Source organism: Tachysurus vachellii, chromosome 9 (assembly GCF_030014155.1).
Source record: "Tachysurus vachellii isolate PV-2020 chromosome 9, HZAU_Pvac_v1, whole genome shotgun sequence".
Classification (NCBI taxonomy): Eukaryota; Metazoa; Chordata; class Actinopteri; order Siluriformes; family Bagridae; genus Tachysurus; species Tachysurus vachellii.
The window spans coordinates 19,683,462-19,711,164 of record NC_083468.1 but is presented as its reverse complement, the minus strand read 5'-3'; the positions used below and the strand labels follow the sequence as shown (position 1 = coordinate 19,711,164).

At 41.0% G+C, this 27,703-nt stretch overlaps 3 protein-coding genes across 8 annotated transcripts in view; 2 read left to right on the top strand and 1 right to left on the bottom strand.

Moving 5' to 3' along the window:
* Positions 1-4,406, top strand: part of zgc:173742 (DNA topoisomerase 1) — a 48,627-nt gene extending 44,221 nt beyond the window's left edge. For all 6 annotated transcript variants that reach the window (XM_060878166.1, XM_060878170.1, XM_060878165.1 and 3 more), the window contains 4 exons: positions 1,500-1,627; positions 2,335-2,429; positions 2,962-3,111; positions 4,140-4,406. In XM_060878166.1, the coding sequence (XP_060734149.1) occupies positions 1,500-1,627; positions 2,335-2,429; positions 2,962-3,111; positions 4,140-4,242 (476 nt within the window). In that variant the 3' untranslated portion in view covers positions 4,243-4,406. The remainder of the gene's footprint in view (positions 1-1,499; positions 1,628-2,334; positions 2,430-2,961; positions 3,112-4,139) is intronic.
* A 1,016-nt stretch (positions 4,407-5,422) lies between these two features.
* On the bottom strand, positions 5,423-7,659 carry hsbp1b (heat shock factor binding protein 1b). Its single transcript, XM_060878164.1, has 4 exons — positions 7,478-7,659; positions 6,718-6,784; positions 5,847-5,970; positions 5,423-5,747 (listed from the first exon to the last, which is right to left on the bottom strand). Exons 1-3 carry the CDS (start codon positions 7,520-7,522, stop codon positions 5,852-5,854), a joined length of 231 nt encoding a protein of 76 aa, XP_060734147.1. The 5' UTR covers positions 7,523-7,659; the 3' UTR covers positions 5,423-5,747; positions 5,847-5,851.
* A 228-nt stretch (positions 7,660-7,887) lies between these two features.
* si:dkey-246g23.2 (solute carrier family 66 member 2) overlaps positions 7,888-27,703 on the top strand; it is a 58,802-nt gene continuing 38,986 nt past the window's right edge. Inside the window, exons 1-3 of the mRNA XM_060878163.1 lie at positions 7,888-8,066; positions 11,413-11,698; positions 11,825-11,958. Coding sequence (XP_060734146.1) covers positions 11,490-11,698; positions 11,825-11,958 — 343 coding nt within the window. The 5' untranslated portion in view covers positions 7,888-8,066; positions 11,413-11,489. The remainder of the gene's footprint in view (positions 8,067-11,412; positions 11,699-11,824; positions 11,959-27,703) is intronic.

Below are 27,703 nucleotides of genomic sequence, written 5' to 3'. Positions count from 1 at the left end.
AGAGTGCGCGCGTGTGAGTGAGAGTGCGCGCGTTTGTGTGTGAGTGAGCGCGCGTTTGTGTGTGAGTGAGCGCGTTTGTGTGTGAGTGAGCGCGTTTGTGTGTGAGTGAGCGCGTTTGTGTGTGAGTGAGCGCGTTTGTGTGTGAGTGAGCGCGTTTGTGTGTGAGTGAGCGCGTTTGTGTGTGAGTGAGCGCGTTTGTGTGTGAGTGAGCGCGAGTTTGTGTGAGTGAGCGCGAGTTTGTGTGAGTGAGCGCGAGTTTGTGTGTGAGTGAGCGCGCGTTTGTGTGTGAGTGAGCGCGCGTTTGTGTGTGAGTGAGCGCGTTTGTGTGTGAGTGAGCGCGTTTGTGTGTGAGTGCGCGCGTTTGTGTGAGTGCGCGCGTTTGTGTGAGTGCGCGCGCGTTTGTGTGAGTGCGCGCGCGTTTGTGTGAGTGCGCGCGCGTTTGTGTGTGAGTGAGCGCGCGTTTGTGTGTGAGTGAGCGCGCGTTTGTGTGTGAGTGAGCGCGCGTTTGTGTGTGAGTGAGCGCGCGTTTGTGTGTGAGTGAGCGCGCGTTTGTGTGTGAGTGAGCGCGCGTTTGTGTGTGAGTGAGCGCGCGTTTGTGTGTGAGTGAGCGCGCGTTTGTGTGTGAGTGAGCGCGCGTTTGTGTGTGAGTGAGCGCGCGTTTGTGTGTGAGTGAGCGCGCGTTTGTGTGTGAGTGAGCGCGCGTTTGTGTGTGAGTGAGCGCGCGTTTGTGTGTGAGTGAGCGCGCGTTTGTGTGTGAGTGAGCGCGCGTTTGTGTGTGAGTGAGCGCGCGTTTGTGTGTGAGTGAGCGCGCGTTTGTGTGTGAGTGAGCGCGTTTGTGTGTGAGTGAGCGCGCGTTTGTGTGTGAGTGAGCGCGAGTTTGTGTGTGAGTGAGCGCGAGTTTGTGTGTGAGTGAGCGCGAGTTTGTGTGTGAGTGAGCGCGAGTTTGTGTGTGAGTGAGCGCGAGTTTGTGTGTGAGTGAGCGCGAGTTTGTGTGTGAGTGAGCGCGAGTTTGTGTGTGAGTGAGCGCGAGTTTGTGTGTGAGTGAGCGAGAGTTTGTGTGTGAGTGAGAGAGAGTTTGTGTGTGAGTGGGAGAGAGTTTGTGTGTGAGTGAGAGAGAGTTTGTGTGTGAGTGGGAGAGAGTTTGTGTGTGAGTGGGAGAGAGTTTGTGTGTGAGTGGGTGTGTTTGTGTGAGTGTGTTTGTGTGAGTGTGAGAGTGAGTGTGTTTGTGTGAGTGTGAGAGTGAGTGTGTTTGTGAGAGTGCGTGTGTTTGTGAGTTTGTGTGTGAGTGAGAGAGAGTTTGTGTGTGAGTGGGTGTGTTTGTGTGAGAGAGTGAGAGTGAGTGTGTTTGTGAGTGAGAGTCTGTGTGTGAGTGCGAGTGCGTGTGTTTGTGTGAGTGAGAGTCTGTGTGCGAGTGCGTGAGCATTTGTGTGCGAGTGTGTGTGTTGATCACCATGCATGATGATCATTTATCAGCTTCTCTGCCTTTCTCTTATATACAGCTTCAGATAACCAGGTGGAGAAGCTGCTGTCCTATAACAGAGCGAACCGTGCGGTTGCAGTTCTCTGTAACCATCAGCGGGCGCCGCCAAAGACCTTCGAGCAGTCCATGGCCAACCTGCAGGCTAAGGTGAGGATGGAAAGCATAAGCTTCACTACCTACTGCAGTTTGTTTTGAGTAAAACTGAAGAAAAGTTCTCACACAGCACAGTGGAGTCCATCATTGTAACTTTAGTTACTTTATGGCTTATTTAGAGTCATTTGAGGTGCAGTGACACACAGCCCTCTAACATGCCTAATAGATTTATCAGTGACGTTGAGGGAGGAATTTGCATCTTTACTCACCCACCATCATTAGTAAGCTATATTAGTGAACATTTTATTGTGATTAGTCCAGCTTACACAAACTACGGTCACATCCAGGATATCATGTTAGGAGTTTTATGCACCGAGACAGTTGACCATCTCCCTAGATGTGTACAGGATAGAACAGAAGGCTTTATTTTGTCACATATACATTACAGCACAGTGAAATTCTTTCTTCACATACCCATGATACAGTGCCTCTGGAGCAGTGAGGGTTAAGGGCCTTTCTCAAGGGCCCAACAAAGGAAGCTTGGCAGTGCTGGGGCTTCAATCCCGATCCTCCGATCAATAACCCAGAGCATTAACCGCTTGAGCCACCGATGCCCATAACGCCTGAGTTTAACCCGAACCATGCCAGACATTTATGTGCTTTGTAACTGTATGTAGTACGAGTGGATCTGTTTCTACCTCTGTCTGATCTTTAGACGCATTGCTGTCACATACGTGTCTTACTCTGCTTCTCTTTTTAAGATTGAGAGCAGGAAAGAGCAGCTAGCGCTGGCTAAAAAGGAGCTGAAGCAGGCCAAGAAGGAAGCCAAAGCGAACTCGGACAACAAACTGCTTGCGTAAGTGTCCTTTCCTGAAGTGAACAGTACAGCGTGCAATCAGCGTGCTTCTCGTTTTAATGTGCTTTAACGCGCATGCCCTTCCCTCCCCCGTCCTCTGAGGACATACAGGAGGAGGAGTGCAACGTGGTAGGTTTATTAAAATCATCAATTGTTTTCTCGTATGGTTATGAGATATGCACTTTAATGAACTCTGCTTCTTTCTTTAGCCATTATTATTTGTTTAGCATTATACACTTGGTGTTTCTCGCACCGTCTGTGTGGGAGCGGCAAATTCTAACAGATTATAGATTTATATCATGTATTAAAATGCAGATAGCAACTGTGTTCATTCTTAAGCCCAAAAATACATTTAAAGTAACAGATGTTAAAAAATATTCCTGCATAAAATATACACATCATGTATATGATTCCTTAAAGAACTGAAGTTTTTAAACTATAGCGTACGATTTGTACGAGAGTCAAGGAAGCTCCAGAGTATTAAACACCTCCCAACTTTCTATGTGCTGTAATGTGTGTGTGTGTGTTTTAGTGTGGTAGAGAAGAAGAAGAAGGCAGTGCAGCGCTGTGAAGAGCAGTTGCTCAGAATGGAGGTTCAGGCAACAGACCGAGAGGAGAACAAGCAGATCGCCCTGAGCACCTCCAAACTAAACTATCTGGACCCACGCATCAGTGTTGCCTGGTGAGGCTGTTACTTAAGGCGTAAACCTCCAGCTTCCACACCATACCGTAGGCGACATTTCAGTTTAGTAGCCACTGAGCGCAGCGAACACATTTCTTTTGGCATACACTTATTTTCTGACTGATGTAGAGAAGGATTGTGTTTAACTCCCCTGTTTCCTTTTACAGACAGTTCACCTCACTAGCTTCTTAAATGATTTATTCATCGGTTTATGATTGATTCATCAATCCACGTTGTCGTATCGAATCATATTGGTGCAGATTTTTTCTAATATTCTCTCACCTTCGCCTTTTGTATGTATCAGGTTCACTCCAAATAAATAAAATTAAATAGTAAAAAGGCAGAAAATCGCATTTTATTTTGGGGCACTTGATTAACACATCAGAAAAGCATTCAGCCTGTCGTCTGGATCTCGCACCAGTTCCAATTTGAATTTCTGTCCAAAAGAATAAAATTGTCCTGCTTGGCATTCGGTGTCCCCCACTAGATAATCATGAGCGTTTGTGAGCTCACACATGTGGAAGGGATGGATAATGCTTTACTCTGACTGCGTGCCACTGCTGGCTGGCTACACATGGCAGAAGCAGACCATTATAGCCGGGAGACAATCAGCAGAAAATACAAACTGCCCAAACTGCTTCTGTTTTGTCTCACATGATGTGATTGTTGACATCAAATATCTCTCCAGAATGGTTCATTTTAGCAGATTTGCTGTAGAGTGCAGGATCAGCCATGATACTGTGCCCCTGGAGCAGTGAGGGTTAAGGGCCTTGCTCAGGGGCCCAACAGTGGCAGCTTTGGCAGTGCTGGGGCTTAAACCCTGATCTGCCAATCAACAACCTAGAGCCTTAACTGCTTGAGCCACTACAAATGCTGGTCAAATGCTAGTTGCACCACCCACCGATAAATGATATTATGGCAACCATTTTTTGGTTGCCAATTTTTTGTGTTTTTGCTATTGTGCTTTAAAAAATGTAAATGTGCTATAATTTACTGCATTTTTTCTTCTCTTTTGCTTCATACTGTAGGTGCAAGAACATGGAGGTGTCACTGGATAAAATTTATAACAAGACTCAGAGGGATAAGTTTGCCTGGGCCATTGACATGACTGAGCTCGACTTTTTGTTTTAATTCCATATCATGCGTTTACAGTTCTACTTAAAACTTAACCTGAAGTTTGTATACAAGCATTTATAGACTCAAGCTTAGCATCAAAGTTTACTGCTTTTAATTTGTTCTTATAACAGCAGTTTGTTATTTTTTACTATCAATAATAAATATTTGTACGTTTCTTATATTCAGTGTCGCATAATCATTAATAAGAACTTTCATGAACATTAGTGGTGTTTGTTTTTCCACCTGGAGCAGGCTTTCCTGCGGTTGTCACCGTGGGAGTGTGTGCTCACTTCAGTGTTTATTGAAGAGGTGGGACTGCAGTTTCTGTTCAGTGACTCAGTGAGTGACTCAGATGATAATCCGGCTAGGACAGAGAAGAGACCTGAAGCCTGCGTTCTTTGCGTTTTGAGGGATTACAGGTCCAGACTTGCTTGTGACTGGAAGTGATCAGGAATGCAGACTGAGGTCTGATCAGTGCTTTATGTAGGTGATTACTTTGTGTCTTTGGGTGGGTTTTAGTTTAAACGATGGACGTTATATGAATCCATTGTAGAGAATGTGGCAATGCGGTGGCGTGTGAAAACACATTGCACATACTTCTATGTACATGGCTCTACAGTTTAACCATAAGCAGCAGGTTTGTTGTATGGTTGATTTACAGTGAGTAAGTATCTGTGTTTTTCTAATTAACATCTGTTTACAAGTCTCTGTGCAGTGGTGAGAACATCTGCATGTTAGCTCTAACGCTTGTTTGTTGACCCCTCCTATGCATACTACACTCTTTACCTTTCCAGCAGCTCAGATCGAATTAACTGTAGGGGAAAGGACCAGGTGTGCTTGGTGTAGTGGTTACTGTCACTTTGCACCAGCTTTATCTAGAAGAAACTGTGCCAATTAAAAACAAGTGGACAGAACTACAGTCTCTAGTCAAAAAAAAAAGGAAGAGGAGCTTTTTATCTTTGGTTTTCCTCACTGTTTTTTCCCCTTAAATTTACTAGGCACAGAAAAAGATCTAGAAACGATTAGCCCTCTCGTCCTCCAATGTACTTTTTTTTAACTCAAACTCTGTGCCATGTGATCAGGTGCTACATAATTACTTAGATGTGCTTACTGTTTTCACTGGTACAGCAATCCATTCATTAGCATTGTGAACAATAATGCATTTGTTGGTGGAAAAAAAAAAGTCTGGCTCCTGTTTTGTATGAAACCATTTTAATAGCACAAACTCAGTTAAAACTGGAATGGTTGGTGTTTGGCACACGCAGAGTGTGCGCTCATAATACAGTCACAGGCCTCAACCATGCTGCTGGCTGGCCTTAAAGTGTGCTAAAAAAATGATATGCACTATCCATAAAGAAAAGTCTCAATATTAGAGAACACTATCAGGAATATATCTATAAGTATTAGCTGAAATCAGTATAAAAAAAGAACTATACAAACAAATCAGATCAGATCAAGCTACACTACTGGGAAAATTTGCTGCTCTCAAAGTTTCCTTTACACCATCATAGCCAGGGAACCTGTTCAAGAGAATAGAGGATTTTAGGTCTACTGTAACTGCTGTACACTAAAACAGTATTAAATAACTCATCCAATACAAAGCTTTGGTAAAATATTACCTTCATTAAGAGGCCTCGCCACCTTTGGCCTTGTTCTCTCCTTCTGCTTCCTCAACCCCAGCCTGCGTCATCAGGTCAGCGATGTTCTTCTCCAGGTCGTCGATACGTGTGCTCATCTCATCAAGTGGCTCACGTTAAGGAAGACAGACGAAGTACTATGCAACTGTGGATTATGGGAAAGCTGCACCTAAACATTGTGACTATGCTGAAATGTGTAGCCTAAAGTAAGCTGAAAGAGCTCAGCAGGTAAGGTGGATTGTCTGAATGGAAGAGACTCCAGAGTGTGTAGATTCAACACAGAATATAATTTGGAATGGTGTCTGTATAAACTAAACATACAGAATAACATTTAAACACTACTCGGTACTAAACACTGAATAAGATCCCAGCCAGATCAAACCAAATAAAACACACAATCCATCAGTTATCAGTCAGTTTGTCGCTGATGACTAATCTTCATAAAGAGCCATAATGGGAATCTTATGAAATGCTGATTCTCTACTTCTGGTTGGAGTCTGCTTACTGTTGCTGAGGATGACCCACATGGACAGCTTGGAGATACATGAGATCTCTGGGGACAGAAAAACTTAAGAAACCATAGAGGTGGCTTTGGACTGCAGTTAGCAGATTTGCACTCAAGTTTACATCAGTGAACAGTTAAGAAATACTTACACAATTACACTGATATCCATAAATCTCTTGATAGATAGATAGATAGATAGATAGATAGATAAAATGACAAACATCTGACGGATCCTACTTGTTCTGTTCAAGCATGAACCTTGAACTATTATAAAAATCAGAGCATTCATCACTACTAGATGTGTGCGCCTGTATTTGTCCATGATCCGTGTTCAATGATTAAGGATATTTCTTCCGATGATTTGATCTGACATGGTCTGAAATTTGTCCTGCATCTGCTGCAGCAACGTCTGCACCTGTCACAACACAACACAATCACGCCACCGAGTTACATTGTTCATTACAATCGACACATTATTATAAACTGCCAGTGCATAAATGATGCTATAACGACTATCGAATCAGACATTGTGACCGAGGAAACACATGTAAAATACATTTCATAGTTATTAAACATGTAGTCTGTACAGTGTGAGTGCACGGTTACTGACAGTATGGATTACAACATAACCCACTCAGTCATTTCATTCTAGTCGATCAAACAAAAGTTTAATCGCTTGCTGGGAAATTAATTCCCTAGAACTACAGATTATCTAATATAACTTCACTTCACAGAGCATCTACACACAGCATATAACAGAAAGCCTAGCACAGTGAGTGTTATGCTAGTTAGCGCAGTGTTATGCTCGTTAGCACAGTGAGTGTTATGCTCGTTAGCACAGTGAGTGTTATGCTAGTTAGCACAGTGAGTGTTATGCTAGTTATCGCAGTGTTATGCTCGTTAGCACAGTGAGTGTTATGCTAGTTAGCACAGTGACTGTTATGCTAGTTAGCACAGTGTTGCGCTAGTCAGCGCAGTGAGTGCCACGCTAGTCAGCACAGTGACTTATGCTAGTTAGCACAGTGTTATGCTAGTTAGCGCAGTGACTGTTATGCTAGTTAGCATAACTAGCCTATCCTAGTTTAGCAACCCAATGTTTGAAACTCACCACTGCTGTAAGGTCCTGCACTGATTTCGGATCCGTCTCTGCCATAATTAGTGTGTGATCCAACAGTTAACCAAAACGCAGCGATGACACAAAGTCAATATCCAGCTAATTTGTACGTGCCCCAGAAAACAACAGCTGTTGACTAAACCGGCGAGATTTAGCGGGAGTCTCGCGAGACTTCTCTCGAAATCTCGCGTTGAACGAAATTTCAAGCTTCCCAAACGTTACAATAGCAAAAGACGATTCTAACGAAATGACATAAATAATAACACACAACCACACGTGTAGTGATGTAATAATCTGATGTGAAACGGGTTATTTGTGGTCCTGTGTGTCACGTGTGGTGTGTTTTTGCTCTGTAAAGCTCCACTCCGCCTCCTCCTGCACTTGGGCTGTATTTAGAACATGATCACAGTGAACAACACATCGCTGCTTTACTCTGGGCTTTACTTTTAATACATCAGTGCTACTATTAAAAACCCTCCATTTCTCAATCTTCCTCAACGAAGCTTTTGGTGTATTTGTGGAGTAAAAATGGCATCGTTGTAAGAGACAGGAACCTGAGCAGGCTGGCTGTCATCTAGTAAAGGTAAACATGTGGCTTATCTTATAATGTCAAGCTGTATAGGACTATATATATATATATATATATATATATATATATATATATATATATATATATATATATATATATTGTATTTTTTTATTAGTGTCATGGTTAAGAAAAATCAGGGAATTCTCAATTGCACAGGCTTTACACCCTTAAATGTTTAATCTGGTGTCTAAAACAGTTTGCAGCTTTATTATTATTATTATTATTATTATTATTATTATTATTATTATTATTATTATCATCATTATTATTGCTACTCAGTTCATAATAATGAGCAAGACTCGTGACATGATATATGATATTATATACGATGTGATATGACATGACGTTACTGTGTTTTTGTTTTTTGTTTTTTTCTTTTCTTTTTAAATAATTAGAATTAATAACTGTCTCGTGCACCTTTGGGGTATATTAAAGGGCGCGCGCGCTATTTTTAGACTACTTGGATTAACCAAACGCGCATGTTGTGTTTCTTCAAGCGGTGTGTCTCAGTCTTAAGAAGACAAAATGCATGAACAAACGGGTGTCCAACGTTTACACGACATGCCGATGTGTGACAGGAAAAAGGAAGTAGATTTCGTATAAACACGTGTGCTGAGGAACAAAATGAGTAGTATAAGGAAAAGCCTCAAAGGAAAACTCAACCCTGAACCACATTAGCTTTGTTTAGGTTTAAATGTGTGTGATAGGTCATGATGATGATGATGGTGATGATTTTTTTTGGATGGTCCTGTTTTCCTGTTATTCCAGTGAAAAGTTAGTGGTTGTGATGACGTCACCAAGGGGCTGGGCAGCATTGATAACACAATTACAGTTTTATTGAATTCAGAAATACATAAGGGAACATTGGCAAGTTGCAGTCGACACACACACACACACACACAGAGAGAGAGAGAGAGAGAGAGAGAGACGTTTTCCAACAACATTTTATGTGAAATTAGATGAGAAATGAACAAAGATGTAGTGAACAGCGCAAAAGTTGGTCTCCAAGTTACAGAACGCAGTGCAGCTAAACAGCACAGATACTCAGAGATTAGAGTTGCTAGTTAGTGATCTACGAGATACCGAGCACTGTGGTGGTGGTGGCATTATTAGCAGGAAAGGTGAACTTAATCAGTAAGTTCAGTACTTAAGTACACTGCTGCACTGATCTCTTTTGGTAAAGGTAAAGCAAGAACTAATGCTGCAGTCCACTGTACCCATAACTTGGAATGTGTAAGTCTGTTTTTCCACAGTCTCCAATCTAAATGTGTTCTAATAAACAACATGAATTCCCAGAGCAAGTTCATACTGTATGTGTATTCTTAATCTCAATATTTGGATTAGATCCACACTATATAGACATGTTTGTGGACACCTGACCATCAAACCCATGAGTGGGCCAAAATTATTGCCACAAATTTGAAACACACAAATGTAATGTTATGTCTGTACTTTTACAGAATCAGAATCAGATTTATTGGCCAAGTGTGTTGACCCGACACACACAACTAATTTGGTTCCAGCTGTAGGTGACTCTCAAAAGTACAGACATAACATTACATGTCCACAGTGGATCAGCTGATTCCTATGTGTGATTTTGGCACAGGTTTTTCTCTGGATGCCCTTTCTGACTCAACCCTTCCACTTTATACTACAGACTGTGTACATTTGTTGACATAATCACGTCAAAGTGATCACACAATTATCAATAAGTTCCACAAACAGAGCACTGCTGAAGATTTTTCGGCTTTCTATTGTCTCACTAAAGGCCTTGCTCATGCAAATATGTCAAAAACAGCATGATTTGAATTTCCTCTCCCTGTAACCATTGGCTTTGTATAGCAGTTTAGCTCTGTCAAGGAAGTGGTGTACCAACAGTAGACTGATGATTGGTCTGATGAAGGGCTAACTGTAACAAGGAAGTTGTGTGGCAATATATCCCCCCCACACACATACACACAACCCTCCCAGTAATATCTGTTCAATTGTGACTAGTATATATAGGTACTAGGTAGTAAATATTGCAGTTTCCACAAGTTTCCAGAGGACATATGATGAATTATTACACTGCATATATTACAGCTACACGCTAAGCTGGTTTTCACACTGCAGTGTGATTTTTCCTGGCTGTCCAGGTCTGGTCTGGTCTGGTTGAACACTCACTGGTATCTCTTTAATGGAGAGCACAATGTAACATTTGTATTTTAACTATTTTGCTGCTATCCCCTGCCACTCTTGGTACACGCATGTTGTGGAAACTAATTATGCAGTCATCGGCTAAAACTTATGAGCAGGTTACTTTATTTTCAGAACAAGTGCAGACCTGAGGACAAAGCGTGTTCGCAGGAATCAAGGCACAGTTTCAGTGCAACAGTACTTGGGGTAGTTTTGAGTTTAATACCACGGTGTGCTTCCTGGTCTACGCTAACAATTTTTCATGCAGACCGTGCTCTTTTTTAGACAATACTGCCAGTGTGAAAGCCCCTAAAGATATCTCCATGAATACTTTTTCAAGTGTATGTGTGTATATGTCTGGGGAATGTATGAATGATAGCCATTTATAACCATTTGGGAAATCCAGGATGTTCAGAGGCCTATAACTTAGACCTTTGTGGTGCAAGATGGGGGGAAACAGAGCAGAATGTTGTGAGTACAGACTTTCTACAAAAGCAGTCTCATGTAGCTGAGAAAATAAGGCCAGTGTTTGAAGGGGCATTTTTTTTTTTGCAATAGAGCTATTTTTAGGAAATGGTGTTTAATCAGCAGGTTTGCACACAAAGGGGAAAGAAAGGAAAATCTGTTGCATTTAGATGATAAAAGATATAATAATTATGAAGGTGGTCACACGAGGCTGAGCTGAAATTGGTTTTAGACATTTTAGCGCTACTCTGTGTGGTAATATAGTCTCTCTCTCTCGTTGATGTAGAATCATTCACAGTGGGTCACCATCATGCTCAGAGTCTGGTAATGAAGGGCAGGAACACTATGGGAGTAATTAATCCTGCTTGAGATGAGTAATTAATCCTGTTTGAGGCAAGGCAGTGAATCACAGTTCAGATTCAGTGTCAGCGTCTGTTTGCCCGTGTTTAGGCACATGCATAGACACGTACAGGAAAGTTACAGTAAAAAGAGTTTTATCTCAATTTTTTTAAGCACTTTTTCACTGATTTTTACGCTAACATATTTTTTGTCATTATTTTTGTATATATATATATATATATATATATATATATATATATATATATATATATATATATATATATATATATAAATTTTTTTTTACTGATTATACTTTTCCTTTCAGTATGTAAATTCTCTTCTTGTATGTAAATGATCTCAGGACAGTGTATGAGTTCAGCAGCAGCAGCGGCAGTTGTGGTGGTGGAGGAGGAGTTGGTGCTGGTGCAGCTCTGAGCCATGGACCCTGAGCTGGAGGAGTCAGTCGTGGCAATGGAAAGCTCATGGACTCTTCTGTCGTGGTTAGCCTCGTGTGTTATGGTGTTTGGGGGTGCAGTGCCATACATCCCCCAGTACCAGGAGATCCAGAAGACCAGCAACACCGAGGGCTTCTCCACCCGTGTGTGCCTGGTTCTGCTCATCGCCAATATACTGCGCATCTTCTTCTGGTGAGTGCGTGAGAAGTATTTCTTTCTTCTCTACACTACTAAGGGGTTGCATTGTGAGAAGTGATTATGCAACAGGAACCCTGTCCGTGCGTGCGTGCGTGTGTGTGTGTGTGTGTGTGTGTGCAGGGTCGGGAAGCAGTTTGAGCTGACTCTGCTTGTTCAGAGTGTGGTGATGATTCTCACCATGCTGGCTATGCTGCACTTGTGCTGCAATGTCCAGCTTAGCAACCGTGTCAGCACCAAACAGCACCGCATCACAGGTAATGACCTTTTTATTTAGCTGTGCACTAACATCACTTGCATCACATCCTATAGTACAATAAATGATTAAAGTGGCAGCACTTTATCCAAAGAGGAAATTTGGCACACATTACGTTCAGAAATTTAAAACCCAGTAAATATGTTTCTGTTGAAATTTGATGAATGTATTCATCAATACTGATGCTATTTGTTTGTTGTCATGGTATTTTCATTAATCCTCTAATGTGTTAGCAGTTGTCTGCTGCTCTGACGTCACAGAGGGACAAAGCTAGAGCAAATACTGTCATGGTTTTTAGCTATCTTACTGACTAATGAAATTGCAAGAGCTTGTTTTCTAAATCCACTGTAGAAGCATTAATCAGTAAACACTGGACTGGATGTAATATTTCTTGAATGTATCTCAGCTGCAAGATATGGCTATTTTTTTGGAGACACCTGACCTTAACACCTATAAGAGGATCCTCCTCTAACTGTTCCCACAAAGTTTATATGTTGTAGCATTGGGATGAATTTGAATGGCAATTTCACATCAGGTTTTCTTGAAAGACCGGTCTGCAGTTTCTTCTGCTTTGTTGCTGATTGAACACAAATCCCCACAGGCACATTCCAAAGTCTAGTGCAAATCCTTCCCAGTAGATTAGAGCTTATTATAACAGCAAAGAAGGAACAACTTGGTATTCTTGCCCATGCTTTATGGAATAGGATGCTCAAAACTCTTCATACGTTTGGCCATGTTTTGGCAGAAGCCCTTAAAAAAAAGTCTCTATTAATGAATACATTAACACTGGTTCACTAGGTTACAGAGTTAGGATATCATCAACCTTTATTTAAGATATACACATAAAGAAAACAGGGAAAATAAGTAAAGAGGTAGGTCATTACTCGTCGTTTGAAGATGACGAGTGACCGCAGCTGTTCGGAGATCTGGGGGAAGTTCATTCCACCAACTCGGTGCCAGAACAGAAAAGAGTTTTGATGTATACCAACCTGTTGTCTTGAGAGATAGTGGGACCAGAGGTTGGTATACATCGTTCAAGCAGTGCTGGTAGATCTAAGGGTGTGAGATGCAGTGTGAGGAGTAATAAGAGCTTGGAGGTAAGAGGGAGCTGGTCTATTTTTGGCTTTGTAAGCAAGCATCAGTATTCTTAATTCTGATGTGTTCAGATACCGGAAGCCAGTGGAGGGAGCACGTTTTGGATCTTTTGCAGAGGACGAATTGCATTCATAGGTAGACCTGCCAGAAGTGAGTTGCAGTAGTCCAGTCTTGAAACGACAAGAGCTTGAAGAAGTACCTGAACAGCCTGTGTGGAGAAAAATGGCAGAATCCTTGTGATGATGTATCCGACCTGGCTTGTCATATCAGCAACATTGTCCATGGATACCCCAAGGTTGTGAGCCATGGTCGAAGGGGAGGTCAGTTTGTTGTGGAGGGATATCACAAGATCTTGACCTGGGGATGAATCACCTGGTGTATGACACATTTGCACTGAGGTTCTTTTATTTAGTTATTAAATCCTGCCACCTTTCTCCCTGAAACACTGGAGAACACTTGGGAATAAGTGCCAGTCCTGTCTGCTGTGTGTAAATTCTGGCTCACATAGTTCCTCAAGCTCAGCTACATCATTCCAGTTTTAACTGGTCTCAACTAGTGATGTGTGCGTGATAGTTTTTTGTTAAAATCCCACTTGCACATCATTATTTTTGATTGCACCACACTTTGTTGGTTTTATTTCCCAACATAGGAATAAACTGCTAGCATAATTTAAACCACCGCATGCCTGACCAGTTAGTGGACAATGTACATTCGTGTTAATGAACAAGGCCTTTCTTTTTCCTTTAGGCTTCATATCTCATTGCTTGCTCTCACCCCCAATAACATAAAAAACTTCCCACTTGTTTAGAATGCATTATCTGTTTATTTTGGATAATGTATTCGTATTTGGTTTCATCATTATTCTACTTCGAGACAAATAAATGCAATATTGCTCCCAAATATGCCCAAAATAAGCAAGCTCAGCAGAGAGCCGGATCGAGAACGGAAGTGTTGCCTCCTTAAGAATGGGACTGGAATACAGTGAAACAGCACTGCAGCAGAGATAACGCTCTGAATAAATGGATTTAATCCTCGATTTAAGCAGATTTTAAGAGCATTCAGCACCCGTAGGTCTTTTTTCCTCTTTCTGCTCTATTATGTACTAATCCCGAGTGCACCAGAATTTCCAGAAGAGGGTGCCATAGTCCATAGAAAAGCATTATTGAAGCTTCTGTTGTTTTCACCTCACTGTAGTGTCATTTCACCTCATATTACTCGAGTGAGTCATTCCTTTGCATTCGTTTGACTAGTATTTGACTCCAGGCATGAGACTATACAAAGACTTTATATAATATCTAAATAGACATTTTTGTTTAAAGGTTTGCCGCCTGTGTAACCGTTATTGTGCTGGTTGGCTGGATGAAAAGAATGAGAAGCATTCTTCATTTGTCAGGTGTTTTTGGTTGAAACATTTATGTGAAAAAAAAAATCATGCAGCCAAACTTGGTGGTAAAAGACTCTAAGACGATCTCAGAGCAGTCAGATGCCCTGCTTGTTGTTTTTGTGCGAGGCTGCTGGTTGAACCTGCAGGAGTCAAACTGGAGAAAACGATGTCGGGGTTCACATAGGGTCAGTTTAGAGTAGCGATGATTTATGAAGAATTCAAGCCATAGTTGATTGGCTTTTCCCATGTCCACAAGGGGGTTCAATATAAGTCAGCCATTTATTGTCCTACTGCCTGAGGGAGGAGATGGGATGATGAAAATGTGTAATATGGTAATAATTAGAAAGTCGAATGTGGAATCAGACAGCAGCCTAATTTACCTGTCATGCTGATCGATTGGAGTGGAGAAGTCTTAGTGTGAGTAGTAGTGTGATTTTTCTTTCTAGGCCTTATGTGCTGTTGTGTCTGTCTTCAAAGTCTGCTTCTATCTTCTCACAATTACATTCGGAAAATATTAGTTTAAACCATTTCAGATTCAAACGTGTTACTATGCTAATTGTAGTGCATAAGCCACAGAAGGTAAAAAAAAACAAACAAACACACACTTGGCTTTTACATCTTATAAGCCTTATTCAGGGTTAGGTTTGCATTTGGGCCTGGAATAAATTCATCCTGTTTAATCTTCAGCTTGAAACATCCAGATTTATGTTTCTCTACATCGTCTCCTCAGAATTATACAGACCAAATGTCCTACAGTTTTTTGCCAAATGTCAAGTTGCTCTTGCTGTAATGTCATTTTCAGCCTTCATTCAAGCTACAAAGTGTTCCTCTTTTATTAGCTAAAGCTGTTGTGATGAGTTTTGCTTCACTCCTTAACAGCAATCTGCCGTGTCAGTGTTATGGATTCAACAAGTTAATATGGTTGAGCTAAAGCAAATACTTGTATATACAGAAAAACAAAAAAGGTAAGAAGTGCTACATCGTTTACTTCTGATGCTTTGCACAAGCATTTTGATTTGATATTACCTGAGTTAAGGAGACAACCCTGAGTTACTGAGAAAGACTTTTAATTTTAGGGTGCGTGTTTGCTTTTGTCCTGGTCATAATCAGAGGTTGCAAAAATGTGAGTTCTCTTCACATAAGGCTGGTTCAACCCTTGAATTGGGGGGAAAAAGTTTTTTTTTATTTGCTAGTACTAGCATTTGCTAGTATTTGGTCTAGTATTTGCTAGTATTTGGTCTTTCAGCAGGGGGGCATGGTGGCTTAGTGGTTAGCACGTTCGCCTCACACCTCCAGGGTCGGGGTTCGATTCCCGCCTCCACCTTGTGTGTGTGTGTGTGTGTGTGTGTGTGTGTGCCCTGCGATGGGTTGGCACTCCGTCCAGGGTGTATCCTGCCTTGATGCCCAATGACGCCTGAGATAGGCACAGGCTCCCCGTGACCCGAGGTAGTTCGGATAAGCGGTAGAAGATGAATGAATGAATGAATGAATGAATGGTCTTTCAGCATACTTTATCTGAATTCTGTATCTGTATTTCCATGATGTCCATATTGGCAGTGCAAAGATCATAATGAAACCAATGAGAGGATTACTGTACACTAAACGTGGCTAATTAAAGGGACGGTTCAAAAGAACAGCTATTAGTATAACAATGTTTTATATTCACATATGCCAACATGTCATGTGATGCTTAGATTTTTAGAAAATAAATGGACAGTCAGTTGTATCTTTGTACATTTTTTTAATCCTCTAATGTAACACCCTGCCCTCTTAGTCATCTTTATTAATTGTGAAATAGGGGAAGGAGATTGTAATGTTGGGCTGAACCCACTGAACATCAGTTACCGAAAGACATGTCTGAGAGCTTCGTCCTGTGTCTGCTCCAAAAGGAAATCCCTTGGCGGAATTCCTCCGAGGCGGGCAAAGGGTTGGGGGATGTATTATCTTACCACCTTACCTCTGATGTGGAGCTGACGTTGACTGCTAATGACCAAGGCTTTGCACATCCTACACTGTGTTATACTGCCGCAGGGCCGTCCACACACGTTCTCCTCAATGGTATCTGAAATGCCAATTTCATGTAAATTTAATTTCTCTGTTCTATGCTTTTGTCTCCTGAACTGGATCGTGACAGCCTCTAAGGTGCAGTCATGCATATCCACATGTATACCTCACCTTCCCCTGGCATTCTGTAGCCAGTGCCGTACCTAAAACCAGGAGTTGATGAGCTGAGGTCTGATTACGACCTGAATCATCCAATGTGTAATGTGTACTCCATTGAATGCTTACAAGTATGTGGTACATCCCAGCTCAATCACGGGTGGCTTGAACTAATATCATGAACTATATGCAATATAAATGACCAATCCGTCATATCTCTGTAAGGCTTTTAATCATCTAAGGCTCCACACTGAAAAATAAATAGACATGATAATAAATAATTCAGTGCATTCATATAGTGGAATACAATAAATATAAGATCATGTGGCCATGTGTTGCTGTCATCCAGGTTCATAGAGCGAACAGACTGCCAAAGCTCAACCTTTGTGTCGTAATTAAAGTTCTGTTTAAAGAGGAGACGTGTAAAATAATCACCCAGTGAAACTAATCCTGTCAGAACAGGCTTCAGACAACACTTACACCATCTTGACTTGACTTGACTTCTTATGTTCAGTTGAACTTTTAATTGAGATTCAAATACAGAAACCGAGCCTTCATTAAGAATCTAGCATTTAATATGACTTTTCGTGCAGGGGCTTGTTAATTTTTAGTTCAACTGAGAATTTATTTGTGAGATTTATATATAAAATGTCAAACTAAACCTTGGTATAAATTACACAGAGAAAGAGAAAGAAATACATGTTTTTAATAGACCTAGTGAACTAATAGTAGAAACCCGGCTCTTAAACATTTAAGTGTGTGTGTGTGTGTGTGTGTGTGTGTGTGTGTGTGTGTGTGTGTGTGTGTGTGTGTGTGCTCATTCTACTAAGTGTATTGGTAAACTCAGTATCAGACTGAATCGTGTGTCTGATTTGATGCCCATGTTGCTATGAGGAAGTCTTTCTGCAGTCCAGCTTGTCCCTCACTATCATGTCTCATTCACACCCAAGCTTAGTGTCCTTACTGATATGCAGTCTCCATCCCTCACATATTCGGTGGCTGTTCAGTGACTGCTAAGCACTTTTATAAGATTTCATATCCAGTGGAGCAGAGAAGTGCAAACCAGGCATGAAGGGCTCTCGGGGAGTTCCTATCAAGCGGTCATGGTGTGTGCTTACAGATGGAGACAGACGGACATGTGCAGGGTGGGTTGTTTGAAACATCAGGCTGTTTCCCTCAACACAGTACATTTTACAAGAGATTTCACAAGCAGCCACCTGCACAATCACACCCTCGCTGGAAAAAACTGCACACAGCATGACTGGGAGAAACCACAACCACACGCATCACTAGCTCAACTGTTCTGACATTTGATTGGAAGGTTGCGAGTTCAAATCCAAAACCAAGCTTCCACTGCTGGAACCGTGAGAAAAGCCCTTTTATCATCAACTGCTCACATGTATAAATGAGATAAATATAAGTAACACACACAGAGACAGAATGTAAAGCACTTCACACAAACAAGGTTCAGTTACTTGTAATACCACGAGACACTCGGTGACAGATGTAGCGTTATGTCACTCTTTAAATGTCAGAGTGCCCTATTAAGAATATTGGAATCATTCAACAAGAAAGAAACAGCGTCCTCTACCAGCCTCCATCAGTAGTTACATTTTGACTGAGAAGCAATGACGAGATTGTTATTATATTGCATGCAAATCAGTATTCATGATTCCTAAAACTGCACTTGTTTGAATCTAAACTTTACACTAAATACAAGCCAAGTCTTTTACACGTCATGTGAATTTGAAAATCGTAAGGGCACGTCTAAAATTGCCACAGGTTTATGATGATGTTTTTGCTTCATCTACATCCAAAATCTACAGGAACGTCACTACATAGGGAAATGAGACGCTGCTGGGCTTATTGTGATGACCTAGGAGTGGCAGTGTTGTCTGTCTCACAGACAAAAGATACACACACGTTAGGTGTGACCATGAAAGGGATTTCTATCTGATAAGTAAGCAGTAAAACACTGTAGCATGATCTTATAGGAAAATAATCAACAAGATGGTGGGGAAGCAGAGTTACCGTTAACACCTTGGGCTTGAATTCATAATAATTCTTAGTGTAAAGAGTTTTTCCTAGTGATGTAATAAAATTCTTAGAAATGTTGGCGTTTCCCCTTAAAATGAAAGAGAAGATCATATTAAAGATAAAAGTTATTGATAAAGCTTCTTAACCCTTAAAAGATCTCATAAGGGTCTAAGGAAAAATCTTTGGAGTAGAGAGGAGGACATTTAAGAGGCTTAAGAGTTTCTTTAGCAAAGCAGAAAATGGCCGAATGGTGAAGAGGGAGAAGAAATGTATTGTATACAATATTTAATAAGGGTAGTGAGTTAATAAAATGCTACAGATTCATGTACATGATGTAGGGATTATTTGTGTGACCAGTCATATTAGAGATAACATCTCCGACACAGCACAGAAATGTATACATGTTTAGAGATACGCTAACATCTCTGAAACAGAGCCGAAATGCCGTAGAGGCAGAAATGATATAATTTGGCTATAAGGCATTTCTGCTCTGTGTCGAAGATGTTTACATTTATTACATTTGTAACATACAGATTTAAGCGCATCTCTAATATGATTGGTCACAAACGTAATCCCTACACAATATAACCTCAAACATCTTAACAATAGAGACAAAGTGAAGAAACAGATAGACCAGATTTTAAAAGCGCCCCGTTTCTTTATTGGACAAACCAACAACTAATCACAGTCTTCAAAAGAATGTAGCACCTAGTAACAGGGTTAAGCCCCACCCTCTCTAAGATAAAAGTTTTTGTATTGTCCTTGCTCAGAGTTGCTCTGAGATAAGTCCCGAATTACTAATGATAAGATTCTAATTAGGAATGATAAGATTCCTAATTAGAAATTTCAAAGCTAAATTAGAAGCTCTCTGTGATGATTCTTTGAATTTTTATGAATACTGGCCCTGGTCTTTTCCAGTAATGCTGTGTCCTGAATTGTGTTGTTGCTCTTATACCTCAGGAACTTTACCATAGCCAACATTAACGGTTTTCTCTTTATTAAAGAACATCATTTTTGATATGTTTATAGTTACATTTATTGCAGTGGGAACAGTTATCCCCCTGGCCACCCTGATTTATTTACACTTGCAAAATAAATCTCTATACTGAAGGCTTTCCTGTGTTAGAAAACTAAAAAGTTGCAGCTTTAGTTTAAAGTTTTTTTTTTCAAGTACACTGACATTCTCAACTTACCAGGCATTTTCAGTTGGTGTAAAGAAATGAATTATTTTATTTCCACAAGTCTGATATAAAATGAGACAGGACACTGTTGGCTTTAGTTTTAGTGCAGCTCATAGAGCAGAAAAGGGTTTGATATCACCATTTACTTTGAAGATAGAATTTTTTATAAAAAAATTTTTAAACTTTTCTATGTAACTATTGCCCCTAGTAGGCTTGGTAAAGGCAGAAATTTTTATAAAACTATAAATTCTCAAAGCCCTGAGTGTCTACTTTTATATCAGCCATTAGCCACCACTGTGGAGTGTGAACTAATAAAACAAGTCAATGCTGAACATGGGAACAACAAAACAGGCACGAATTTTATTTTTTTTATAGATTCTTACCAAAAGAAATGAAGAAAAATTACAGCATATTAACAATGACACATTTTTCAAACTGTTTCTACGAAGCATCCTTCGTACGAATCCGTGTAGAAGTTGTTACCATAGAAACAACAATTGCGAGTGTTAATATAAACCTGTGAACCTTCTGAGAATTCAGAAGCGTTGCGGTTTCATTTAAATATGTTTATTTAAAAGGCTGCTGTTTTGGAACTCATATTTGATAGTGAAATAAAATCGAAGTAGCTTAATAGGGCAACATATAATGGGAGATAAAATCCAAAATCCATCAGCTACCGTGAAAATTCTTTTGGATATGTTTAAATGATATAATATGACATGAAATAATTTGTCGAAAGAAAGAAAATATGTTGCTTGATGATTTTGTATAAAATGCTGCTCAAGCCTCATGTGATTTGGTACATTTGAAGTCAGAAGCTCCGCAACTAGACACACGCTTCACTTCAGCACCAAAGACTGACACGAATTTCAAACTCAGCCACGTTCTGTTTATCAACAGTTCATTAACAGCATAGCAGGTTTCACACGCCTGAATCGCTAATCAGGATGAAAATGCAGACGCATCTGTGTGTTGATTGACTTTTACCTATCCAACATCCAAAGAATAAAAAAAGCCTGGTGTTACAAGAAGTGTAATAAACGTGTAATGGTCTGTAATTTCCTTTCTTTTTCCATATACTGTTTCTATATATTTCTACTAGCTAACTAGAAAGATATGAGCGTTATGAATTGGATTTTAAAAAAACAGAGCTGCAAGGTTAAAACTCTGGACATCTAGGTATAAGAACAGTTTCTTCTCATAGGTTATATCCATTTTTAAACAGCTAGCACACCCACCATTACATATCCTGTCTGTTAAAGTGCAATATTCCACGGTGCAATATCTTTTAATGGAATCTATTTACATATTTAAATACATATTTTATTGTTCTATTGCTATCTAAATGTACATTATTCACATTATACAGTACTTACTAGGTGCATCTGTATAGAACTCAACTGCACCTTGTATATTATTTAGATTTGTATCTTTTTAGCCGTTAGTCTATGTTTATATACCGTATGTACAAACTATGTTTAGGAGAGCTCCTGTAACCGCAACAAATTCCTTCTGTACGTGAGCTGACTTGGCGGATAAAGCCGATAAAGCTGATTCTGAGTCTAAAAGACACGGTACATTCATACTATATAAACCAAAGGAATAGTAGAACTGAGTGCTGTACTGATTAGATCAAGAACCATTCTGAAGGAAATCCTCAAGCGTCGTCTTCAAATGAACCGACACTATTACACAAAAATATATTTCTATTTTCAAATATACATTATAATAATATACATTTTGACAATATACATTGTCAAAATGTATTATTTTAATTTGCGATACACGTTCAGCAGCAGTGTTTTGTGGTTTGTTTTGTGGTGTTTATTTATTATGTATTATTTGGATAATATATAACAACACTGTAGAACCCTGGCATTTGTGGGTGGGAAAGAGGGTTCTAGAGACAGGTGACTTCCTGCTGCTTTTATTTTAAGCTTTTCTGCATGCACTTTTCAGCTTTTCCTCTCTCACAGACACACACATACACAGACAGAGTTCAGCTCAGCTCTCTCACACACTCAGGTTCATGGTGTTCTCTCTAAATGGTAAATAATATATAAGTAACCTCAGCGAGAGTACACACAGGTGAGAATCACCTACGGGTTCGAGCCGCCGCCTCCTCATCGCTGACACGTACGTCCTGATGCGATTTCACCTACACTTGTGGATGGCTGTTCTTGTTACTTTTTATTATGTGGAAGATGTTTAACTCTGCAATTATTGCTTAGCTTATAATGAACTTCAGTTTATTATGATTTACTGAGCAGTTACCCGGTAACTATTAGTAGTTAATACTAATGACTTTGGTGTAGGCTTGTAATACAGTGACACTGCATCTGTGTCTGTTTAGTGCTCTGAAAACTCTGTGTCTATATCTGAATTAAATATTAACCCTTTTTTTGGTCTGTGGACCATGATGCTGACTCTTTCTCAAACTCCACTATATTACTTGAGTTAATAATTTACTCACACATACACACCACATGCACTATTTATTTATTTATTTATTTGCTATCGACCCATGATGTTCATGTCAGTTCATGTCACATCTTACTGTGTGAAAGTAAAATCCTCCTGTTGCCTTCCTGATGCTCAGTGCACCTTTCTAATAACTAATCGTCCTAATAATCTAAGAAATACGGAGCTCAAACTTTTTACAGCATGCCAATGTCCCTGTGAGAATGTGAGGTCCATGAGAACATACTTTGCCAAGGTTGTTGTGGAAGAACGCCAGTGTCCTGATCTCAAATCCACTGAATAGCTTTGGGATGAACTGGAACACTGGCTACACCCCAGACCTCCCCATCTGACATCACTGCCTGAGCTGACTAATGATCCTGTGGGTGAACGAACTCAAATTCCCCACAGCAACATGCTTAAATCTAGTCAAATCCTTCCTAGAAGAGTGATGTTTATTATAACATTTAAAGGGAGAATAAATCTGGAGTTGAATAAACTGTTGAGCCCACATACTTGTGTAATGGTCAGGTGTCTGCATAATTTTTAAAGAATAAAAATAGTTGTTTATAGTATATATATTATATTGTAGTATAATCGTATTTATATTATATATAATATAATATAAATACATTATATATTATAATTACTTTATATATATATATATATATGTGTGTGTGTGTATATATATATATATATATATATTTAAATATTTATTTATTTATTTATTTATTTATTTCCCCCACGTAGTACTACTCATCATACTACACCGTTCCCAATAAGCTAACGAACAGTATTGTAACTACTTTCTCTCTTTGTGTGTGTGTGTGTGTGTGTATGTTTAAAGGTGATAATTTACTATATTCATTCAGCTAAATGTCACTTTGTAGACTGTGTAAGTGTGTGAGTCTGATGTGTTTATGCAATGTATCATTGAGAGCATGTGCACAAGTTTCTCACTTTAATCTTAAAGAGAGAGGAAAGATGAGCATGTTCTTGTATCTCATATTTATTATTTAGGGATAAATAAAATACCTCCCCTTCTTAAACTTTATATGTGTCTCCTGTCCTCTGCTTCTTGCCTGATATACATGCATACTATAAATAGCACTACATCAGCTGTGTGAAGAGAGACAAATTTGTGTGTGAGTGTGTGTGTGTGGGTGTGTGTGGGTGTGAGTGTGTGTGACCAAATCCTTTCAAAGTTCAGATATGTTTGACATCTGGCATGAGGAAAAAGTATCAGCTTTAACCTTCAGTTCTGTTCAGTCCTCTGCCCGTACTGACAGATTGCTGATGTGCAGTGGATTGATGTAGTGCAGATGGACAACTGATGAGAGAGCCCCCAGGGTCCTGTGTCCTTAGGCAATAACATCTCATTGACAGGCTATAGTATGGAATTAATCGAGCCAAAACCGCAGCAGTGTGTGATTCTAAGTCTGAAAGCTGAAGTCTATGCTCATCCTGTAGTGTAGGTTTGAGCTGCTCAGGGATAAGATGCTCGAAATATTTGTGCATGTGAATAATACTGGCATTTGAGTTAGTGAGAGAGTAATTTGCATGCCTGTTTTAGCCTGTGTCAGCAATCTTCACTCTTTTCCAGGGCTGAGCAGTGCGAAACGACAGGAAACGACATCAGAATGCCAGCTGCGTCTTACTACTGAAAGAGCACACATTGAACTTGACTTCAGACTGAACTTTAGACTCTCTCTCTCTCTTGTTCTCTTTTTCGCTCGCTCGTTCCTGTCTTCTTATCTATTGGTCTTGCCTTGCATTCTATCTTGCACGCTCTCTCCCCGGACCCATTAAAAGTAAGGGTTGCAGCATCCATCAAAGGCCAAACGAGCAGCTTGGACATATAGTATTTCATTATGTGGGAGTTGAAAGGCCAGCACTGTGGTCCAGAGAACAACTGTGATTTGTCCAATAAAGCAGCTCTGACAAAGAATCTGCTCGGTGAAAGGGGTGTGGTTGCGTCGTTTTCTGGGTCAAAACCAGTTGTAAGTCTTACAGAAATTATAATCAATGTAGCTGTGAAGCCTGATACAGGAATCAGGAGAAAAGCAGCAGAAGTGTGAGATGTCTCAGTGTATGACAGATTGACCTGTAATGGAAATGACTTTTTCGCTTTGTTTTAGCTGCATGTACAGACGGACCCTTGATCTGATTGTTTTCATGGAGGTAGGGTTAAAAGAAAATACAACAAAGTGAGCAACCGTCAACATCACTTTCTGTACATTTAGCAAGACTGTAAAGACATGAACTTTACAAAAAAGAAAACACGCTTTTTAATCATTTTATTCACGAGTAAAATCTTACTTTTGAATTTATAACTGACCTAGGCAGCCTAGCATTTAAGAAATATAAGTTTGTATCATGTGACATGGCCCTCTTAGGACTTAGATGCAATTATAAAGAAAAAAGCAATGTTTAGTTTCAGCAGGGATAAAATCTATTAGTTTTTTGGGTCTGTGGTTTGATCTTGAAGCGGGGTTACTGTCTGTGTGCAGTTTCACATGAATGTCCAATGTACGTATGGTGCATGAAAATATTTATCTACAGTTCTTTAAAGGAAGGAGGAAAAAGAGAACATTGTCATGATTTATGTTTCTATATATAGAATATACTTGATATACGTGTGTGTGTGTGTGTGTGTGTGTGTGTGCGCGCACACAGGAGGGGTCTAATGGGAGTAAACAGCAGACAGTGGGAGATGTCTGAGCTCCTACAGGCTCTACTACACACTGTACTAACGTAAAATAAGATAGTGAGAGAGAGGCATTAATCATTTTTATGACCTCTACTGTAACCTTGTGGTAAACAAAGCTGCAGTAGATTCTTTTCAATTCAACTGTCTTTTGTCTGTAATCCATTCATCGGATTAATCCAATCCACCCGTGTATTACTTTGCCATTGGGCAAGATGACATGATGAAGAAGAATGAGAGGATTCTGTTATCTTCAGCTCTTATTTTTATAGTTAAAAGGATTTGAAATATAAAAAAATCCAGTTTATTAGGCATATCTGTACAAATACTCATTCATGTAATTATCCAATCAGCCAATCATGTGGAAGCGGTGCAATGCAGAAACTTTCCAAAATTTACTGAAGATACTTTAGTGATACTGAAGAGCTTCAGAAAATCTGAACCGCAAAAGAATTTGATCTCATGAATTTTGACTGTGGCATGATTGCTGCTGTCAGACAGGTTGTTACGATATTTCCGATTCTCCTGGGAATGTCACACACTTCACTCATTGGTGTTTGCATAAGACAGGGCAGGGGGAAAACAGGAGAAAAAACATCTAGTGAGCAGCGGTTCTGCAACGAGAGAGGTCAGAGGATACCTCCACATCGGCATGAGTTAATTAATCACTCTTTAAAACCATGGTGAAGAGAAAAGCAACTCCTAATGCACTACACAGTAATCCCTGAGTGGGACGAGCTACAATAACAGAAGACTCCATCAGCTTCCAATCCCGTCAGGCTACAGTAGGCACAGACTCACCCAAACTCAGCATCCATTTATAATAATCCATCTCAAATGGATCTGAAATGCCAAAATTCTTTAGAGATGATAGAGACGCAGGGTTTGTCCATGCTTTGACAGCAGTGCCTGAGGGTCACACTTTTCTACTCACGCTGTCAACAAAACAGATGGATGTGTAGAGGTGAAATGTCCTTCACCTCTAGCCCTTATGTCTATATTTTTGTGATGAATGACTCGGGATGGACTTCAGCAAGCCGCCACCATCCTATTACTGATTGTCACAATTTTCAGCAAACGATTTCCTTTGCATCTTTATCTCCGCTTCCATCTATCTGGACACTGTCCATTTTATGTCCTCTCCCTACATTTTGAACAAGTCTTGTGTCTCAGATGGTTATTGGGTGAGTGTGTTGCCTCTGGCAGAGAGCTGTGCTCAGGCATGACACACACACAGACACGCGCGCACACACACACACACACACACACAGGGCTACATGTGGTTTTATGGATAAGAGAATGTGTGTATGTTTATTTCATGTCTCTCTTGTTAATGTCTGACTCTTTTACCGTCATGTCTGGTGACCTGAGAAAACCCTTTACATGGTGAATGTACAGAACTATATGGAGTTCTCTTTCATCATCTCGTGTTCGAGATCCACCTATGGGAAGGGCATCCGTTCCTGACCTCTACAGAAGCATCCAATTGCACCAAGTCTGGCTTGACAGACAGGAGCGCGTGCCAAAGGCAGGTAAGGTAACGCCCCTTACCAGAGTGCATAATGCACCTGCACGCGCTACCTTTCCTCAGTTAACATTCGCTTCTCGCGAATTCTGCTCCTACCTCACAGCTCCCTGGTTTTTTGGACTGCACTTGTTGTCTTTAGGAGGACATATCGGCTGATCAGCCTCCGTCGGACGTGCCTGTCCTCAGCCAGGTTAGCTTCGCGAGCCACCCATGCTCGCGCCCCCCTTTTTTTCTGTGGGCTGCCCGCCTGCCTTTTTGCCTTTTTTCTTTTTCCATGGCGCTTTCTAAAGCGGCACCGGTTACTCCGGTGGACAGCCTACCGCGAGCCTGCCCGACCGTGTGCGGCATGCTCATCGCCGTGAGGGATTCCCATCCCTTCTGTGTTGTCTGCACGGGGCTCAAGCATGCGCAAGAAGCTCTTGACCTCCCGGAGAACTGTAGCCATTGTCTGGCGCTCCCAAAAAAGCTCCTGCGTCGCAGGCTCAAAATGGCCGCTGCCCAGTGTGTCGATTTCGGGCTGTCTGAATCGGAGGGGGAAAAAGACGCCGCCGCTGCGAACCTGGGGCCTCCCGCGGTGCGACTTCCTCTGACGACCGTTTCCCTGACGGACCGGCAGGTTCCGGGGACGAGGTCGAGGCGGGCCTTCTCGATGGCTCGGATGACGAGGAAGCCATCCCGTCTTCCGCGGTCCCTCAGGCTCCCTCCGCCCCGCCTCAATCGGTACTGCTGGAGCTTTGTGAGCGTGCTGCCGCGCGGCTCAACATCGAATGGCCGGCTCTCCTGAATGCTTCAGATCAGGAGAGAGATGTGTACTGTATGACGGCAAGCTTCTGGGGCCTTCTACCGGCCCGAGAAAGCAGCTTCTGCCCGTCCTCCCTGCGTGTGCTAAACACATGAGACATTGCTGGGGTGATCCCCTTGACCTGAAACACGGTCTCGTGGGGCTTGAGGTGAAGGATATGGCGGGTCTGGGAATGGGCGACCAACCCCCCCACGCCAGTCCCACTACACGGGCAGGACCAACAAACCCCGTGGGAAACCACAGGCTCAGCAGAGCAGGTTCTCTTTTGGCGAGGTCAGCCCCCCTCGCAGGCGAGGGTTGTTCTTTGTTCCACACAGGCTTCACTGTTCCCCGTGTCTTCCGGAGTGCGTTCCCCTGTTGCAGTGGGGAAGGACATGGGATTGAGTGCAGAA